The following is a 20,377-nucleotide window of genomic DNA, read 5'->3' as shown; positions in this document are numbered from 1 at the left end:
TCATTCGTGTTGCCCACGTTCGCCTGGGAGACGGTTATGGAAAGATGGACATGGATCTCCGGCCAACGAACCGGAATCGGGTAGTCGAGATTTGAGAATCGATTCCTTGTTCGATTCACTGACTCAAAATTCGAGCGTCGATTCACCGACAAATTTCTGCAATTGACTCCTAAATGAGAGATTCTGGATATCGGATTGCTTCTCTGATTTCCGTTTCGGTATATTTTCATAACTCCCTACTCTTCTTATTTTTTACTCTGTTATCATAATTTAATATCCCAGAATTTATGATTAGGATTTCGGTTGGTTGATTCAATAAACTATTCAATAAGCCTAAGTTTGGGTATCCGTTCATAAACTCACGATTCACGAATCGTTGTCGTGATTCTAGATTTGTTAACAGAGTTTAAATATTGAAAAAAGTGTATTCCGGTTAAAAAAATCTGAATTTATCTGCCATTTCTTCGATCGATTCAAGTGAATGTGAGCCAGTCTTCCCCTAGTTCGAATGGTTTCGTCCAGCAATCCGCGTGAACGACACAATAACCCGTAAGGTTACATTCTGCGCTGGGAGGCACAGGGGATTCTGCGTCGCGTTAAACAAATATCTGTGGATCATTGTCTCAGCGGAGTAATCGTGTTGCAAGACAATGCTAAGCCACATGCAGCTAATGCGCAAACTCTAGCGAAGTTCTATTGGGAAACCCTCAAGCACCATCCTTACAGTCCGGACCTTTCATCATATGACTTCCACGTGTTTGATAAACTAACGAGGAAGCTGATTTACTTCGGATGAGGCAGTCAAAGAAGCTACCCAGCTCCAAACGGCTATTGTGAGTGTGCAATCTCTAGGCCTCTATTGTGCAATCACTATATTTTCGGCGCAACGCCAATTAACAAATGTGGCAGTGTTTACTTGGAAGAGGACCTCAAAGCCAGAGGCCTCAGGTTTGAATCCTGGACAAGGCAGTTCATCATTCTTCCTCCTCATCGCATTTAAATCAAGAAGTAGAATAGCGACTTAAAATAGAAAACAAAGAAGAAATATATATTCGAAAGAAATACTTTGCTCAACTTCGAAGACCAATGCCGCGTAATACAAATCGTCCAGTGCAGCAAAATACACGTGCAGTTATTTGTATTTACAATGGAAATTAATCAAAGCAAAAGGCAATGTTTGAAGACAGTAGAAGACACACAAGACTGCAGAATAATTTTGTGTTCAGTGAACCTGGATGGTGCGATGCAAGGACCCCAGGCGGCCTTATCTGAGCTGCGGAAAGGCCATGGGGAGAGAGAAGGGGGAAGTCGACGATCATGCAAGCCCAATCAAGGCCAACCGCATCTCAGAAGAGGATTTCTTGATTTATTCATCGCCTTGGAAAGGTACAACATCGAAGCAGGTGACCGCAAGGATCGATCTTGTTATTTTCATTCGACTTCCGGAAAATGAAATTATCGATTGTTGTTTCGAGCAGCATATAATCAACTCGACGCTCTTCTTTTATTTTTAGCAGCGGTGAACTTTGAAAATGACGGGAAGGTCGCTGACCTTCTGTTAGTAAGTAAATGTCAGTCTGAGTGGCGGTTTCCTCATCCAAACTACGTCTTGAGTTCTCGGGAATCTGCATGGAGTGAACTCCGTTTGCACGTTAAACAAGCTGAGACAGGGTTAATACATTGTGATGTTTCAAGTAAATAATCAGCATGGACGTTCACAGGATTTTTCCAAGAAGGGGCAAGCATGGTATTATTTTCCGGGGGGCAAACATCCCCCCCCATTATAGTATTGTCCCCTCAAAGAATAGTGCTTCAGTCTGAAGTTGTCATGTTCCTGCAACGCTCTTGCAATAATTAACATATATTACTGTGATTGAAATGAAATTTTGTGTGAAATATGCACATTTTTGGTTGACTTTCATTTTCCATGGGGGGACGGCCGTGGCACCCTCTTGTCCCCTCCGGACGTCCATGGTGATCACTCTCTTTGATCCCGCCTAGTTCGGTGCACTTTTTGACACTAGGTGCAGTGTAGATGTATCCCAGTGTCAAGCTGCTGCAAGGAAATTGCGTTTAACCAAGTAGACGCTGTGTTCATGTTCAGAAGATTCAAGAAATACCTGTCTGCTGCTTTAAATGTTCGTTTGATTGGTTAGCGCATACCACGTGACCGTACAGTGGTGGAAAAAAGTTCTTCCCCATAAGACTTTAATGGCAGTAAATAATGCCGGAAAGGTAGGCAACACACATTGCACCTTTAGGTGATCGGGTGATTCTGTCTGTCTCAAGGACCAACTCGTCTTTTATGCAATAGCCAACAGACACAGGAAATGTAGGAAAGTCACGTGACATCAGGTGGAATGTTGTTCGTCATAAAATAGCCTTTTCTCAAGCCAGGTCGCAGAACCGACAAGAGTTATAGCCTATGTCCGAAAATGATTCCCCTAAAACCGTTGAACGAAACGCTAAAATAATTCTTGCCTTAATTACAAAGGCTACTATACTATAAGTGCCGCGGTAGCTCGGTCGTTTGGGAGTTTGATTACCATGCGAGAGATCTGAGTTCGATCTCCGACTGGGGAGAATTGGAATTTTGTCCACCTGTTCAAGTGGCTCCGGCGCCCACCCAGCGTCGTATAAAGTGGGTACCTCTAGGAAACTTGTGGGGGGGAAGGGGTAAAGGCGGCCAGGGGTGTGGTGCTGATCACATTATCCCCACCTTCGGCCGTAACATGAAAGTGTGGGACCCTAACTCTGCACCCCCTACACGCCTTCATGGCTTGGTGCAAAGCACAAGGTAGCACTTTGCTCTTTCATTTACTAAACGTCCCGATTTTGTCGGAACAGAACTTTCTAATTTCTATGTGGACTTCTTCCAAGTTCCGTAGGGATGTGAATAGGCTCCAGTTTTTCTTGACACAATTCATTCATGTTATATTTCGTTATAAAAACCACGGCCGATGTCCTGTGTGTGTGTGGGGGGGGGGGGGGCTATAATTCAAACATGTGAGGCGATACTTTTCTCACTACTCCATTCTCCAATTCTTCGTATCCGAAATAACTCTCAATTCCACACACTGAAAATGTAGCATTTCCTAGATCTTAGCATGCAAATATCTAGCAACAAAGTAATGTGTAGGCACATAGTGGTTCGGATACCACTTTAAACTGTAGGTGCATTCCCGATTAGTCTTACTGTGCATAAAGTGGACTTAAGACACCAAATCAACCAACCAACACAATCCCGTTATCGTCCAGATTATTGAAACCAGAAGCTCCGTCGCGAATAACATAAGCAGGAAGACAATGTGAAATTACCCAACAGAAACAGAACCTACAACGGCTAGATTGGATTAAATCGACGATACAGCACGCGTTCTGAAATGAAGAAGAATACGAAAGTTGAAGGACCTCGATACACACACACACTTTTCCTCCCCTCAATGGTAAGATTTCTTTCTTGCAGAGAAGCCTTTAGGTAGGGATTCAAGGCCACGACGAAAAAGTGTTTACATGCAATGACGGGACCAAAACAAGGGTCTAGTTTGATATGAAAGCTGTGTTCCTCCTTATTTCGTACGTCATTGATAACAGGAACACGCCTCGTCTGCTACCCCTAGTTTCGTAGAGCAGACGCTTGTTTGCCACCGTTTGGTTCCGTGACCTTCGCTCGTAGCAAGAGTGAATGACTCACCAGATACCTGTTGTCTGTAAGCTTATGCAAGAATAGATATTTCGTTAGCGTTTGGAAGTATTGTTTCATCTGCAGTTATATCAGTTAACGTTCGAATTGTTTCCTAATGGTTAAGTTATTTATAAATTAGTTCTCGAGAGTGAGCTTTCTATCTATTTGTATGGGGGGGGGGTATACAGCCTGCATGTATTATTTTTTTTCCTGAAACAAGAAAAAATTCCAAGACAAAAAAAGAGTCGTAGAAGAGTAGTTAACAAAAAAGAAAGAAGAAAACGAAAATGTAAATGTTTATATAAATTATTGTATAGATCGAGTAAATAAGATTTTCTCACGGGGCCTCCTCGATGGCGTAATGATAACGTCGTCACCTTATAATCAAGGGATCCCAGGTTCGATACACGGTGGATGCACGTAGTAGTTCGTATGTCATTTTAAACTGAAGGTCCAGTCCAGATTAGCTTATCTGTGCAGAAAAAGTAAAAAAAAGAAATTGTCACAGTGTAAGAAAATTTCATGTTCAACCACATACAAAAGGAATAATTTATTCCATGTTGGAGTTCACATTTATAGCATCTAACCAACACAATTATGGATCGCAACGTATTTTCTCAGATCCATTTTAATTATACGTGCATGATAAAATAACAGAAGTTGAGGAAAGAGAAAGCCAAGCAAAACACAGATGCCTTCTCCAGAATTTCAAATCTCGTTACTTAAGTTTCTGGGTTGAAGTCCCGGGCACGCATGACTCTCCTGTTCTTGCCCTTTTATCTGCTTTAATGTATTTAATCATAAATCGTCGTTATGGTTTACCTCCAGGGGAGGAATAATGACAATAATTGCCAATACAAAGCCAATAACGAACAAAACAACAACTCAATTAGGGAGATGTCAAGAAAGAAACAAGACTTTACAATGTCTCCGTCTCTCGGTTTCTCGAATTGAAAATTGCTCTCCCGTTCTCGGTCTCGGCTAGTTACATATAGAAATCGAAAAAGTATACATATATTTCATATATCCCGGTTTCATAGGAGATTTCGTGAGATATGAAATAAGTACTCTTCGATCATGTTTATTTTTATTAGTTTTGTTACGTAACATCACTTTTCTTCCCAGCCGTGGACGACTGACCATTACATGAAATTAATGACGAAATACTCAAACACCTGTGACAAGGACGGTACTCAAATCCGGGAACTTTGGTGACGAGATCGAAGGTTGACCACTTAATGAGCTTGCCCACCGAGTCTGCTTAATGTTGCTTGTGTCAGGTAATTCGAAATAACTGTCAATATCCCACATTCATTATCATTTGTTTCATAATTTATCTTATTGATGTTATTAACCCCAAGTCGAAGAAATAGTTGAAAGGCAATAATGCAAGATTGAATGTCTATGATGTTACTTCGTGCCGAATAATATGACGTGATATTATGATATGAATATATTAATAATATAATATGCCTAGTCATTCGATTGATTGATCCCAATTGCGCACACAAAATATGGTATAATGTCCACTTCTAACCAACCTCCGTGGCGGAGTGGTTAGCACAGCGCGCTACGACAGCATGGGCCCCTGGTTCGAATCTCGGCTTGGCCATGGGTGTTCTTGGTGAGTGTCCGTTAATCAATGTCATCATATCATCACTCATTACTCATCTTCATCGTCGCTATTTGCCAAAAGTGAAAGAATAGCGACACTAAATAACAAAAATCTAATCAAATGGAACATCTTCACCGATTTAATTCTATACCGTACCAAATTCCCAGTTTATTACTGCTTCTTGCTTCATTTTACAGCATCTCAATTGTTTTCCGGTTCGAAAACAAATGGAATGTTGTTTTGTGCAGTTGATTGTGCATTGTTTCGTTGTTTGGATTGTTTAATTAACGTCGCATTAATTAGTTTTAGACCAATCGTGACAGAGGGAATCGAGAGCACAAAGGAAGGGGAAAAGACAAGTTAGAGACCACGGCTCTCTTTAAAGGTAGGATTCCTTGAACACGACTGAAGTGACTGCAGAATATTATGGATAAAATTTGTTTCGCTTTTTCCTTTTATTTCTGTTTCAGTTATTTTACTTCGCTTTTCTTCTCCCACTGACGTTAATCGTGTCGGTGAGGAAGAATTATAAACTCGTGAAATGGACGATGGGACAAAATAATATATATGCCTCTCCCACGGTTCGAAACTGTAGCCACAAAATATTGTCTTATTTTTAAAATTTACGTCAAATATGGTTTCACTCGTCTCTTTCTCAAGGCGTTCCATTGCCTCTCCGATGGCGTAGTGGTAACGTCTTCGACATGTAATCAAAGGCTTCCGAATTCAATACCAGATAGAGGAACATTTGGTTCGGATCCCACTTTAATCTGTAGGTCCAGTGCATAAAGTGGACTTAAACCATTAGCGTGTGGCATGTGGCCTGTGATGAGAACCATCATTTCAGTGAACCTTCTTGACAATGACTAGTATCACTCGAAAAATATTTTCTTACGAGTAGATCTTGTTAAGAAACCAGTTGCTGAAATGTTCTTCTTGAGGCCACGTAGCACCCAGCTGTTGTTTGTTGTTGCTGGGGCATGAGTCATGTGACTCATGCTATCAATGCTCAATCCTTCCCGAGAACTCAGATCCACCAGACAAACTTAAGCGAATAATTTGTTATTTGGGTTGCATAAACAACAGGCTTTAAGACGTTACGAAATTCTAGGTACCGTGGCCCAGGTAATTCTTTCTCCGACTGTACACCAACTGTAAACCTGCTAAAAACGTAGTACAAACGGTGCAGACACCAAATGCACTACGTCACGTCAAATCAACGACAAACGGGTTTTGCACTTTGTACCGAACTAAACACGAGAGTGAAGAGAGGCAAGAAGTGGGCAAAACTGGACAGAGCTCTTCTCTCAGAAGAAACCCGACGCTCTTAAAACCGGTTTAAGTTAGTAGAAGTAAAAATGGATACGTTAAAATAAACGAAATTTCTTTGGATCGTCAACAGCATGAGAATTGAACGTAAACTCTTTGAATTAAATGACTCAAAAATTGTAAACAGGAACATGGTAAGGACAAAGAACAAGTTTGTTTTTGAATCTAGTATAATATGTTTTTAAAATAAAGCGTGAATAACGCCTTATGAGCTCATGATTTATTTCATAAGTTATGCATAAACATTCACTGCGTTTTATTTGTATTTTTAGCAAACAACATTTGTTTGTGCATAATATTTCAACTGTAAGAACACACTTCATCAAGTAACATTATAGATGCACATGATAAATTAAAAACTATTTGACACTCGGAATATTTTGTAAAACAACTGTGATGTACCAGATAAATAAAATAACCCTTAATGATATATGAACAAAAATTGTAGATCAACCCTCCAGTTTCCAACATGCCGGCAGTGGCACAACTGTAATTTTTAAGAGATTTTCATGATAATTTGGAAGGCAGATGCAACAATTCTGATTTTATTTATACTTTAGATAAAATTTAACTGATATTCACTACAGTTCAAACTGTTTGCATTAATTGAATTATTCCCACATAACCAACTTCAGGAAAACGGTATTATCTGGTAAGTTTTGCCTGCTTTTAACAAAGGAGAAAAGTACGAGGCGTGGATTGACTACTGTATGGATAGTTGAGAACTAAATCAATAGAGAACAAATCAAGAATTGTCGATAAAATATATTACGACAAATAAATGTCTAGCAAGACTTGGATAAATAATGTATTAACAGTTGTTGCGAAATTACAAGAGAAAGGAAAAGATAGAAAATGAAGTCTAGTGATTTTGAAGCGGTTGACACACAACAGGCCACAAAACTGATAAATACAGTATCCTGACATCACAGCCAGAAGAAAAGCTTATGGACTGGTATACTTAAATATCAGAGTGACGGATGTCTATTCCTTCGAATACGGATCTGTCCCTCACACATGTTATAAAGCACTGTAGAACGGGTCCAACACGTTTAGAATCAAAGGAATAAGAACTGTATATACACAAATAACAATTTGACAATGCGGATATTAATCTGACAAATGTACTGCACTTAATAGGCGATAGAAATGTTTCGCTATCACATGTCACTAATAATAAGTCTTCTAATATACAATTGAATTTTTAGGTCAAAAGTAGGCAATTTCCGTCATTCATGTGACACTTTCTCGGCTCAACTTCGCCAGCAACATGTGGGCCTCTGGTGTTTCACCACATAAAAAAGTTTCCCAGTTTGTTACTTGAGGAGGTTTGACCTCGCTTGTTGCGTGACAGCCTTCTATATTTCGCTCATGGTTGCCAGTACACTACGAATTATTTCCCTTCCCCAAAAATGCAAGCAATCGATTTTTTACACTCTGATGCAAATGAAACCGCCCCAGTGAGCACCTATTTTAAGTTATATTTACTGACGTCATCTGTTAATTTACTCTCTACAGTGATTAATTAGATACATCAGTGAAAAACAGTTTGGGGTAAAATTCGTCACATTTCCGGCACAAATAGAATTTTCAAATCAGTGATATTGATGTTTTTAGTTGCACAATCCATATGGAAATTAAATATATATACACCCCCCCCCACACACACACACCACGTGTGTGTAGCATACATGCATGGATCAAAATATCACATGCAATACAGGTGAATAATATAACAACATTACGCAAAGAACCAAACTGGAAACTAAGAAAAACCAAAGCAATGGACTACATAATCCTGACTCCAAATAAATCACAGCGTATAGTTCAAGCAAATATGGCTACTCCCTTTCAAGAAACATGAAGTATTCATTTCTCAATGGAAGCATAAAATAGAGAATTCTACACACTTGGTGCGATTTAGACAAAACTGATAACAAAATCTCTTTTGACGAGTGTTCAGATGTGCCAACCAGCATATAGCCACTATTTTACTATCATTGCCTGTATCTCTTCTACTTCCTTTGCTGCAATATTGCCGTGTAATTGTTCAACAATAAAAATCCTACCTAAAACATTATTGGTTGCACCAAAATCCACCAGGTTTACACCGTAGAACAGTTTATGTCTTTCGTATTTTCACACGTTTCAAAAACATTAATGGGAAACTCTAATTAAAAGGAAATGAGAAATTGGATAAAATTAATTGCGAGAGTGCCAAAACACTTAACATTCCGAAACAAGTATTCGAACATGAGTAAATAGCGTATGAATATATCGGTTTAGTCAATTTGGACAGTCATTTTAAACAGACCACGGTAGAGTAGATAACGCTACACTAACTCGATTTTCTGTTTTCCACGTTCTATTTATTTTAAGAGCAATAGCAATTGAAGGGCCAGGGGGAAAAACGATGAATGTCGATTTTTCGCCCATTTTGAGATCGCAACGGCATCTGATAGTTCAGAAGCTGTACTATAAGAATGAGAACGGCCTTGGTTTGAAAACGATGAGAAGTGCCTGAAAAACGCATTATTATTTTGGCATATATTAACGTACTTATGGAAAGAAATACTTTGTTTTTTATTTCCTGGCAAATCGTCTCGAATGAATATTCATCGTTTTTCCCCCTGACCCTTCAATTGTACAGTCACGGACACTTCTGGGTTGTAATAATCCCATTGACTTTCAATGAATTTGTTACAACCCAGGAGTGTCCGTGACTGTACATTTGTTTATTTCTTCAAACAGGATTCAATAATCCACTTTCTGTTAATAGAAATATAGACAAAATCCCATTTCATAAATAAAAGAAAAACGCACACAAGCTGTCTACATGGTGTAAATGCGTGTCTGTCCATTTTGGAACAAAAAGCGTGATGATTTCATGAACAACCTCGACACGATGAACTGCAGGCAAAGCATTTAGGTAATTTACGGTACCGCGGTGGATCCACAATCTCGGAATATGTCTTTATTCCAACTTCCACTAAATTTACGTCAGTTCTTTATCCTGTTTCAGACGCTGTCAGGTTCGAGCTTTTCTCATCAATAACGAATCTTTTAAGCTGTAGGTTACATAGATATTAGTATTTAATTTAGACGTGTCTAGGATCGACCTCATCTTTTAGTACTCATTTCCCATTATACAATGATTAGAGTTCAGCTTAATTTAGATTACATCTAAATTCCATGCTTTAGTGGATACTATTTAGTACCTAAATTACATGTATTAGTGCAAGTAATCCTTATCACTTAGTGTCAAAATCCCATGTTTTAGTGCATATAATCTGCCATTTAGTGTGTAAATGTTTTAGTAAACATAATTCGCCATGGCGTTTACTTTCCATGTTTCAGTGCTTAAAATCTACCACTTAGTGCCAAAATTCCATGCTTTAGTGCATATATTCTACCATTTAGTGTGTAAATTCCATGCTTTAGTGCATATTTTCTACCATTTAGTGTGTAAACTCCATGCTTTAGTGTATATAAACTATCTCTTGGTGTGTATACGTTCCATGTTTTAGTGTACACAATTCACAATGACCATATAGTGTCAAAATTCCATGTTTTAGTGCTTACTTCCTATCTTTCAGAGATCATATTCACCTTCTTTGTTGCTAGTTACCCAATTTTACTCCTCTGAATCAACGCCAAGCGCAATTCATTACATTCCTTCCGTCCAGATTCAAATCACATCGACAGCTAACTACTTCCTGCATGATCTCCTGACTTGGCAACCCTGATTGCGTTGCAGTCGATCCAAAAGAGGTGGCAACGAGAAACCCATTCTCTCAGTACAATTCCACTCCAACACCTTTCTTCCATTCAGAAGGCGATCCATAACTTATCAGACGTTATGAGGTCAACGTTCCATTAATGCATGCGATTTCCTCGGATCCGTGGCACACATTAGAAGGTGAGAAGAGCTTCCTTCATCTCGAGAAATTTACGCTTCAGCTGCGGAGGTGCGAAGTTGGTATGAGATGTCTCCTCAGGCTAGGAAGGGGTGCTGCAGTGACTGCGAACAGTTTTTACGTAATGGCAACACTTACTTCCCGAGGATATAGTAAGTGCATGAAGTGCTCGTTCTCTTCACTTCTAATTCCTGTTGTTTCTGCAAGTGTTTACACCAATTGGTGTAAAGTTGTAGTGCTTTACACCTCACAAAACTTCATTGAGTCTCCCGTGTAGCCAGCTGGTTACGGATAGTGTAGTTGAAGCAGTTTCGTTAAAAAACAATAAAAAAACAGTTTTTGAAGAAAGTGACAATTTATAAACCAGTCTTCGACTAATTTTCTTTCCGGTTTCAATTTTTCAAATAACTTTTTCTAATTTCAGTATTCAAAACAGTCTTTTTTCAGTTTCAGTTTTCAAAAATGTTTATCATGTTAAAGCTTCACAAAAGGTTTTTTAATTACCTATTTCAAAACTGTTTATCGGATTCGGTTTTCATCGACTTTAATTTGATTCTTGCTATTTAGTGTTGCCCTTTTGTCACTTTTGGATGAGGATGAGTGATGATGTGATGCAATTAATGAAGGGACGCACACAATGAACACCCATGTCCAAGCCTGGACAAAAACCCGGGACCCCTGGCGTCGTAGCACGCTGTGCTAACCACTCACGGAGGTCGACAGGTTTTCAAAACTGTTTTCGATTTAGGTTTCCAAAGTTTCGCGTTCGATTTTCGAAATCATAACCAGTTTTTGGTTTTGAAGGACTATTTTCTTTGTTGTGGTTTCAATGGTACTAGCTTGTGTCGTGTTCAGCACGGTGGGCGCCCAATCAGGTAAATGGAATGTACGGTAGAAAATTGTTTGTAGACACTAATTGTGTTTTGTTGCTAATATGAAATTTGTTATAAAGATAAGGTGATCTTGGCTAACTTCCAACTAAAGTCCTCTAAATACTTTGACTGATTGAATTAGGTTATTTGGCGTCGCTTTTCTGCATTTTTTTGCTAATTGCGAAGATGAGGATGAGTGATGATATGCAATGGTTGGAAGGACATTCAAAAAGGACACCCACATTCAGGCCGGAATTCGAACCCGTGACCCCTGGTGTCGTAGCGCGCTGTGATAACCATTACATCACGGAAGCAGGCTATAGATACAATGAGTATTATCTAAGTGTATTCTGGGTCATAACAGGAAACACCCTGAAGTTTTATGCGAACAGTTAGATCTCTGCTAGGAATCCCAACATTTCAGTATTAACCCATCATCGTGAGAACAATTGAAAGGATTAGAAGCAGACACCTGTCTAGAAAGCCCGATAAGTGTCTCAAATAGCATTTTCCCTTCTTTCCAGCCCACCGCCGCACCAACAGTTCCACCATCCGATGGCCCGGATGCTGGACTCCTTGATCATCGACTCGTTCTCGCCGTTCACCTTCACCAAGATCACCACCACCCACCGTCCCTCAAAAGTCAACGCCCGAAGAGCCGCCGCCTCGAAGCAGGAGAAGCCAGCGCCCGTCAGAGCCCACCACCCGCCGCCCGATGTGCAGCACAGTGCAGGTAAAGAATATTTACGATTTTTATTTTAATAGTTCGTTAGAAATTTACTCTAATTGTACGTACAGTCAGGGTCATAAATGCGGAGAGGCAATTGAAATTAGATTTAAACACATGATATTGCCTACCATGCAAGGGCATAATTTCGTGTACAGTAAACATTAAACACAATGAATGTTACTATTACATTTCCCTCTTGAACCATAGCTACTTCTGACTGTAACCGTACCATGCCATACATACATTTATAAGTAATTAGGACTGAAAAGTAAGTAATATGTTAATCAAATATCTAGTATCAATATATCAATCATATATGTGTACCAAAATATTAAATAATATGCGAATTAATATGTTGATCTCCTGTGTAGCCAAGTGGTTCTCGCCTTTGGTGCGAGCGGTCCCGGGTTCGATTCCCGGCGGGAGCCCCAAAATTTCGGCGTTCACCCAGCGTCTAGAGGACATCGTGGAGCTACGTGAAGGCAGTGTGGCCAACCTGAGAAAAGTTGTGGCAAAAGCGTAGATAATTTTTGATTTCCCCTCGCACTAGCTCTGATCTCGAAAGCCAGAAAACAGCGGAGATGGAACTCGATGCGCTGATGACGCGCCATCCAATGAAAAAAACACGCTTGGCATGACCTGGCCCTTAGAAGCTGTAGAGCCTTGGAGTTTCGTTTAGTTTTGTAAAAACAACTCATGTTTGCGCTGCACGAATATTCGAAAATCGAATTTTATTTGCGAAAATGCGTTTCCAATAATTACCACTAACTGATCTTTATTAAAATGTAATTTTAAATTAATATAATTTAGTGGTAAAATGGTTAATAACTTTTGTTAATTTGCAGAGCCGAGGCGATATGAAGAGCCAAGTCGGAAATCTGGCAACCCGCCTTCGTCGGATAAGTGGGTGGCATCGCTAAGGAGGCGGGACCCAGAGATTCAACCCACTCTACCCGCCATCAACCCACGGGGCAGGTGAGGGACTTTTGTAAGGCAAGACTATTGGTTACTTAAACTTTTCTCTTTGTCTTTTATGTGTGTCTTTTATCAACGACAAGCTCTTGCCATCCACGTGTAATTGCGTTAGCTACTGTGTGTGTGTGTGTGTGGAAGGTTACTTATGAAAGTAACTCAGTTCTAGTTGATTTAAAAGTAACCAAGTTTCTTCTACAGTAACTTCCTGTTTTAGTTTTTTTTGTATGTACAGTCACCAGCAAAAATGTGAGATCCTGAAATACTCTCTTCCTTGCACGGTGTCATGTGTTTTGGCTAACTTTACGACGATGGGCGAACTTGCTATTGCAGATTTGCTACTGAAGTTCGTTTATCACCGTAGGCAACACACACTACAGGGAAACGAATAGTTCAGAATATTTGTGTCTAATTGTTTTTGCTGGTGACTACTGTTCACTTCATACAGACACAAGGACACGGGAACACGAGGATCTACACTGAAAGGAGCGCAGACACGCACTGGGGTCGGTCTCCGGCAAGTTGCGAATTATGTGCACCTAATTGACATTCGTTCGCTGCACTGCCGATAGGTGGTGCTCTCTCAGCCACCCAGAGACGATGCTGTTAGGGTTAGCATTCTCATACAGATAGAAGCACATGGCAGGCCACAACAGCAGCCTGTGTGCTATTTTTGGCCATTTTCTGTGCCAATCTTTATTACGATGCTCAATCGTAACTTGCAATCTAATGTTTCTGCTATAAATATATATTCTGTGACCATCATTACCTTATGTATACTTTGAGTTAAAGTTTTTAATAAAAAATAATAAAGTGTTCAGACCAGGAGCGTATATTCTAGGCTAGCTTGGCTATCTGCGAAGCCTGAAGCCCAGAGACTATAATGCAGAAGAAAAATCGATTAGAAACTTTGAACAAATTTACCCATTTCAATAAGAAAATAATGGCGATGCTGAAGTTGGAAATCTGAATTCTTGGGAGTAGGCAACCTGAATTCTTAGAAGTTGGCAACGTGAATTCTTGGGAGTTGGCAACCTGAATTCTTAGAAGTTGCAACCTGAATTCTTAGGAGTTGGCAACCTGAATTCTTAGGAGTTGGCAACCTGAATTCTTAGGAGTTGGCAACTTGAATTGAATCATTAGAAGTTGGTAACCTGAATTATTAGAAATTTGCAACTGGCTGCCGTTAGGATGGTAACGTGGATTCCTTGAAGAAGTAAACAGCTAGCAAAATTTGTGTGTCTAACCACGTCTAATAACTTCGGGGTTCATGTGAGCCTAGTCTTCTCTCTTACCCCATAGCTTAGGACCACGTGCCATAGTGAGATAGTCCAGGTTTTGGACTAAGCATACGCCACTGGTTCAGACCCTTTTAGGGTCATAGAGCACGTTCGACGGAGATGCCTATATTCTGGTCGTGAAATAGTTATTGGAAAAATAAAAAAAAAACGCATGTAGCACGGTCGTAATGTAAAATGTCGCTCGGGTACCAAATTTCGTGTGGGGTGTTTTCAGGTCCATTGACACCTAACTGAGGGTGACTTGCTAAATTCCTACCTCTGTTTGGACCATGCTAATGTATGGTTCTATACTGTACCTTATTTTCTTTCTCAGCGCCACTGACTGCACACCTCTGTTTCCTTTTCAGATCGAACTCGCAGCCAGGCATAGGTCGAAAATCTCGCTCCGTGGAGAGGCTACCCCGATCCGTGACCGGCAGAGCCCGGTTCGCGGGCCTCCGTCCAGCCATAAAGAAGCTCTCGGCAGAGAGGGACAGGGAGGTGACCAGCGGGGGCAGCGGAGGAGAGGTGGAGGTGGCCGGAGAGGAGGAGAAGGAGGACCGCGTGTTCAACCCTGCGGGGTACGAGAGCCACCTTGTGGACACCCTTGAGAAGGATATCCTGCAGAAGAACCCGGACGTGCAGTGGAACAAAGTGGCCGGGCTGCAGGAAGCCAAGGGGATCCTGCAGGAAGCTGTGGTCCTTCCTCTTCTAATGCCAGACTTCTTCAAGGTACTCGTGGTCTTCTACTTGCTATTGTATTAAAATATCTTTAGTAAGTCACCGCCCTTAGACTTAACTCTAATATAGCCTCGGAACAGATATAATCATTCCCCTATTATTATATAGACTAAGGAATGACAATTTACTGTAACTACCTTACCAGTGGACATTAAAACAGAGATAAAAGCCTATTACGTATGGAATGTACAAACATAATTATAAATTTAAATTAAAAACAAACAGAACCATTAAAAACAAACCCAAAGCTAGAGCCATTTTCTATAATATTAGCATTTTCCGTCATAATAACAAGTTCCATTCAACAATTTCAAGTATAATTTTAATACCCTACAACTAAACGAAATCACTCTATTTCTCAGGCCGTAGCCTCTTCTTGTGAAACTTGGTTTCGCTCTTGAAATCCGATTTGCATTTGTTCCTTTCGTTTAGTATTCTCAAGTCATTTTTTCTATGTTGGGGTTACCTATCATGTGGTGTCTTTGTTTTTCATTGTTGAAGAACATATTTCTAGGAAGAGAATTACCTTCTCATGTATTACAAAGCACTAATCCGCAAAATGAAAGTGTTATTATGTGACTGCTACTAATGCTAGTTGATTGGTCTATTTCTAAACATCTTCTGCTAATCAATCGTGTGCCTACAGCCTTGATACCAAAAGCTGACAAACAGAATACAAGTAACTGAATATTTATTTTACAATTAAGGGTTGGTAATTTATCTCCTTGAATTAATCATCCTTCTTAGATTTTTAATATTTGTAATTCTCCCCAGGGTATCCGCAGGCCGTGGAAAGGCGTGCTGATGGTAGGTCCACCAGGAACTGGGAAGACAACGCTAGCAAAGGCGGTGGCGACAGAATGCGGAACTACTTTTTTCAATGTCTCCTCCTCCACCCTCACTTCCAAGTACAGAGGGGAATCGGAAAAGCTAGTGAGACTCCTATTCGAAATGGTAAGTCAGTAAGTGTGTGTCAATAATAGTAGTGTGCTCATGGATTTCGAAAAGGGGGGGGGGGGGGAGACGAGAGGTATAAGGGGTGACCTTCTCTGAATGCACTAGTGTCAATCTCAAGCTCGTTTCCACGTAGTACACCCTATGCTGCCTATTTGCATGCTAAAGAGGCTCTGGTACAGTCATGGACACTTCTGGGTTGTAACAATCCCATTAACGTCGAACGATACAACCCAGAAGTGTTCGTGACTGTACTTGGATCCATAACCAGGAATATATTCTGTAGGGTTTGTGTTGTGTCGTCCATGTGTGGATTGTTTCTTCGTCCATCCATCTTATTACCTTCGTCGAGATTAGCCAAAAGTGGCGGAAAAGCGATGCAAAATGAATGAAATCAACAATTCGAAAGGGGGCTATGATCGTGAAGGCTTCATTTTATTGTAGTCAATGCTACATTTTACAATTCTTCACTTTTGGGTGTTATAACCCGCCTTGGGTACGCAACTGGTATGCGATGGTGTATTCAAAATCATTAAAATCAATGTGTTAAAATAAAATTGATATGTTAAAAACCTTTTCTTTTACAATTACCCAACTGTTCATTAGTTTCTTAACAACGTGACGATCAAGATAAATATTTAGTCTATCAAATATGAAAGCAGTAGGGCTACCGCGTAATTGAAGGCGTGAAAAGTTTCGAGTTCTAGCCCTGTGAAAATCCTCAAATTTCAAGTGTTCATCCAGCATCTAAGCATAATGAAGCAGCTATCACAAAGTATTTTTGCAGAAAATTCCGGTCTAGGAATCCAGATAACAGCGGCGACGGGACTCGATACGCTGACCAGTTCTTGCTAAGAGAAAAGTCCCTTTGCAAACATTGGTCGTCAAAGGTCTATTGCACTAGATAATAATACATAGCTATGTAACGAAACTACTTCGTCTCCTTTGGTAATTATTTTTTTAAAAAAAGATTCAGTTGACTAATTCAATTAGATCAACAGTTTGAAGTTTTCTTGTAAGTCCGGTTTTATGCACATACAGAATAATCGGAACCGAACCACTACATGCCTCTACTGGGAATCGAACCCGAGATCCTTTGATTACAAGGCGACGGCATTACCACTGCGCCATCGGAGAGGGCAAGTAGATCGATACTATCGAACTGTATAATGTGCCTGTAAGCCGATTATACTGCATTGTCGTGAAAATATTATTGAGTAATATGCTAATTTGACTACTGTTTCATTGTTGTAAATGTCAATTGAAGACTTAATTCAACCTATTATATCAAGTATCAATGAAGCGAACTTATGATGGTTGATGCCTTAAACGCAGCTCCACACACCTAGGCGCAAGTAGGTTGCATGTACAAAAATTACATTAGGACTGCCGAGTCATTTCAGATTTTGATCATGCAATTAATAAACAAAGTGTGTGTTAGTGTAGTGTAGTGTTTTTATTGGTTGATTGATTTTGATATGGTCATATCAGCACGTAGGTTATTTGTGTCCATCACACAATACGGTATAAGACCATTAACTAAAACAAAATTAAAGGCAGGTCCCTAACAAGAAAAAATATGCCTATTAAAAACTCCCTTACTCAATTTTTAAAACTTATTCAATCATTCATTACTTAAATAGAACTAAAATTATACTGCTGTTTCCGATGATAACATCTTCTTACCTATTAAAATCTGAGGCTGTAAAGTGGCACTCAGCACACACAACCACAAGGACAAAAACAGGACAACACGACTCCACAGAGGATCCTGGCGCCAGAGCCTCGTTGGCATGAAATAAGGAGTTACCGAGGTTCGAGTCTATCATCATGCAATTAATGAACAATGTGTTAGTGTAGTTTTTTTATGATGGTTTAGCAACAGAGGAGACAGATGAAAACCAGTCAATGAATAATTTGATAGGAAAAGTATGAAAAATTAAATTCGCAACCAAGTTCTCCTCCTTCCTTCAGCTTAAGCTAAAAACAAAGCAACGTTTCTAAGACAACAGATCAGTGAGAGGCGTGATTCAACCTTGACACGAAAGTTGCCTAAAAAATTGATCCGAAAATCGCGGGCGTTCAGCCGCCGAAAGGTCAGTCACAGAGCTATAACTCGCCAAATTACGACCGACGTCCAGATCGTATCAACGTGCATTTATTAATACGGAGAAAGTATATTTCACATCCACAAGAATGTCACATGCTCAGTTCTCGTTTCCACTAGATTTGACCTCGATCGCTGGATCAGTTGAAAAACCAGAAAGAGTTTAAAATGTGTATGCTTAGCTTCTCGTTAATCCTTTATGTGGCGTGAAGTAGTTGGTTAGCCCAACGGGTTTGTAGTAAAATATACGTAGGTCTGTTATGGGTTCGTTCCATTCCATAATATATATTTTTTTGTACAACGTATACTATTACTTTATTATTAAAAGTGATAGGTCTAGGCATTTTCATATTTTTTGTAGTTCAAAAATTATAAAACAGATTAATAGGAGGGCCTCCCGATGGCGCAGTGGTAGCGTCGTCGCCTTGTAATCAAGGGGTCCCGGGTTCGATACCCGGTGGAGGTACAAGTGGTTCGGATCCCACTTTAAACTGTAGGTCCAGTCCCGATTAGCCTTACTGTGCATAAAGTGGACTTAAAACAACAAATCAATCAATCAATCAATCAAAGATTAATAGGAAGACTTCAACATCAACATCTCAGCTTATAGTCACGGTTTTAACATGGAAGTCAACAAATTTAGCAAATTTGTAATTTCTATACGAACCCATTGGTGTCCCATTAGGAAATTGACACACAAATAGTCAAGTGATGTCTTCAAAATTTCATTCATTTTATAATGTAGCGATATACTAGTTAGGGCGATGATTGTATTAAAAGCGCCCTTTCACATTTCAGGTAAAAATCTCTGCAACATTATTTTTAATGATCGAACTCTAGATATTGAATTTAGCGTATTGAAGTTTATTTCTTAATGTATACTGTTAAAAAATTGCATTAGAGCGATACAGGCAGTGTTCAAGGAGGTCCACAACACATTTTTATCAATGTTTAACCTCAGTGATGTTAAAATACCACAGATCAATCGTTGCAATCAACTCTATTTTAACTATTGAGGTTAAACATTGATCAAAATGTGGCGTGGACCTCCTTGAACACTGCCTGTGTTGCTTTAACACCTGTGTATTTTTCAGCGTATAGACAGACTAGAAACTACTTGATTGCTGTCAAAACTAAATATGCCATTCGTAGTTTTATTTCAGATTCATTAATATTTTACACGTTTCTTTTCAGGCCAGATTCTATGCACCTAGTACAATATTCATCGACGAAATTGACTCACTCTGTTCACAACGGGGAACAGATTCTGAGCACGAGGCTTCAAGGAGGTTTAAGGCAGAACTTCTAATCCAAATGGACGGACTAAATTCTCCCAGGTAAGTTTTTTCTAGAATGATTTACTAAGCTTTGTGCTAAAATGTTGTCTTAAGAAAACATTTTAACACCATCATCAAGTTTTTTATAATATAAATTCATAAGAAGTGATTCGCTTTCAGTTCCAGGAAGGAATACAACTCCAGTTATTTAACTTTCAAAAGCAATATGTTTTTGAAAGTCGCAAATTTATTTTTTTATTTATCTTTAGCAGGTGTTGCTTTAGACCAGTAATGTCGGCACACACTTCACGAGCTCTTGTTGCGATCCAGTTTCTCCAAACCTAAAACTTTTTCCCACAATTCCTCACACTCCTGTGCATCGTGTACTAATCATAACACAATGGGAAACGTGACCTCTACCTATAATACAATGGCGACGCCGGAGAGGGACAGGGGGAGCCCCTCGTCGTTCATCCATACGTTGAAGAGAAAAATTGAAAAACGTTTTACCTAAATATATTACTCATGTTACATTTGGATATAATGGTATATTTAATGCGACTGCCCCCACAAAATATACTTGCTATCAGAAATAAACTAGGAGCTATTGTATCATATCAGACAAGGTGACTGATAAGATTCAGCAGGATCTTTGTTAATTCTTATGCGGATATCGAAAGATGACGATATTATTAGTATCGTGTCACTATCAATATACACGTTATATGGAGGTGGTTATAGTCTGATATAGATATGTCAAAATACTGTACAGACCTACTATAACATTCGCGAATTTGAGTAACAGGACAAAGCGTACAGAGAAATAAAAAATGATAACACTACTCACGGAAATCCCGTATATGTGCTCCGTCGTCCTTACTGCAGGAAACGTTGATAC

The 20,377-nt window shown here is 39.6% G+C and overlaps 1 protein-coding gene across 3 annotated transcripts in view; it reads left to right on the top strand.

Annotated features, from left to right (window-relative positions):
* The window catches only part of LOC145989438 (katanin p60 ATPase-containing subunit A-like 1), a 96,562-nt gene that overhangs the window by 68,534 nt on the left and 7,651 nt on the right, over positions 1–20,377 (top strand). For all 3 annotated transcript variants that reach the window (XM_083124781.1, XM_083124782.1, XM_083124784.1), the window contains 5 exons: positions 11,943–12,151; positions 12,994–13,123; positions 14,769–15,132; positions 15,916–16,095; positions 19,397–19,539. In XM_083124781.1, the coding sequence (XP_082980907.1) occupies positions 11,943–12,151; positions 12,994–13,123; positions 14,769–15,132; positions 15,916–16,095; positions 19,397–19,539 (1,026 nt within the window). The remainder of the gene's footprint in view (positions 1–11,942; positions 12,152–12,993; positions 13,124–14,768; positions 15,133–15,915; positions 16,096–19,396; positions 19,540–20,377) is intronic.

This window comes from Lepisma saccharinum, chromosome 6 (genome assembly GCF_977018435.1).
Source record: "Lepisma saccharinum chromosome 6, izLepSacc3.1, whole genome shotgun sequence".
NCBI lineage: Eukaryota > Metazoa > Arthropoda > Insecta > Zygentoma > Lepismatidae > Lepisma > Lepisma saccharinum.
The sequence above is the reverse complement of the archived record's forward strand: the minus strand, read 5'-3'. Positions and strand labels throughout refer to the sequence as shown.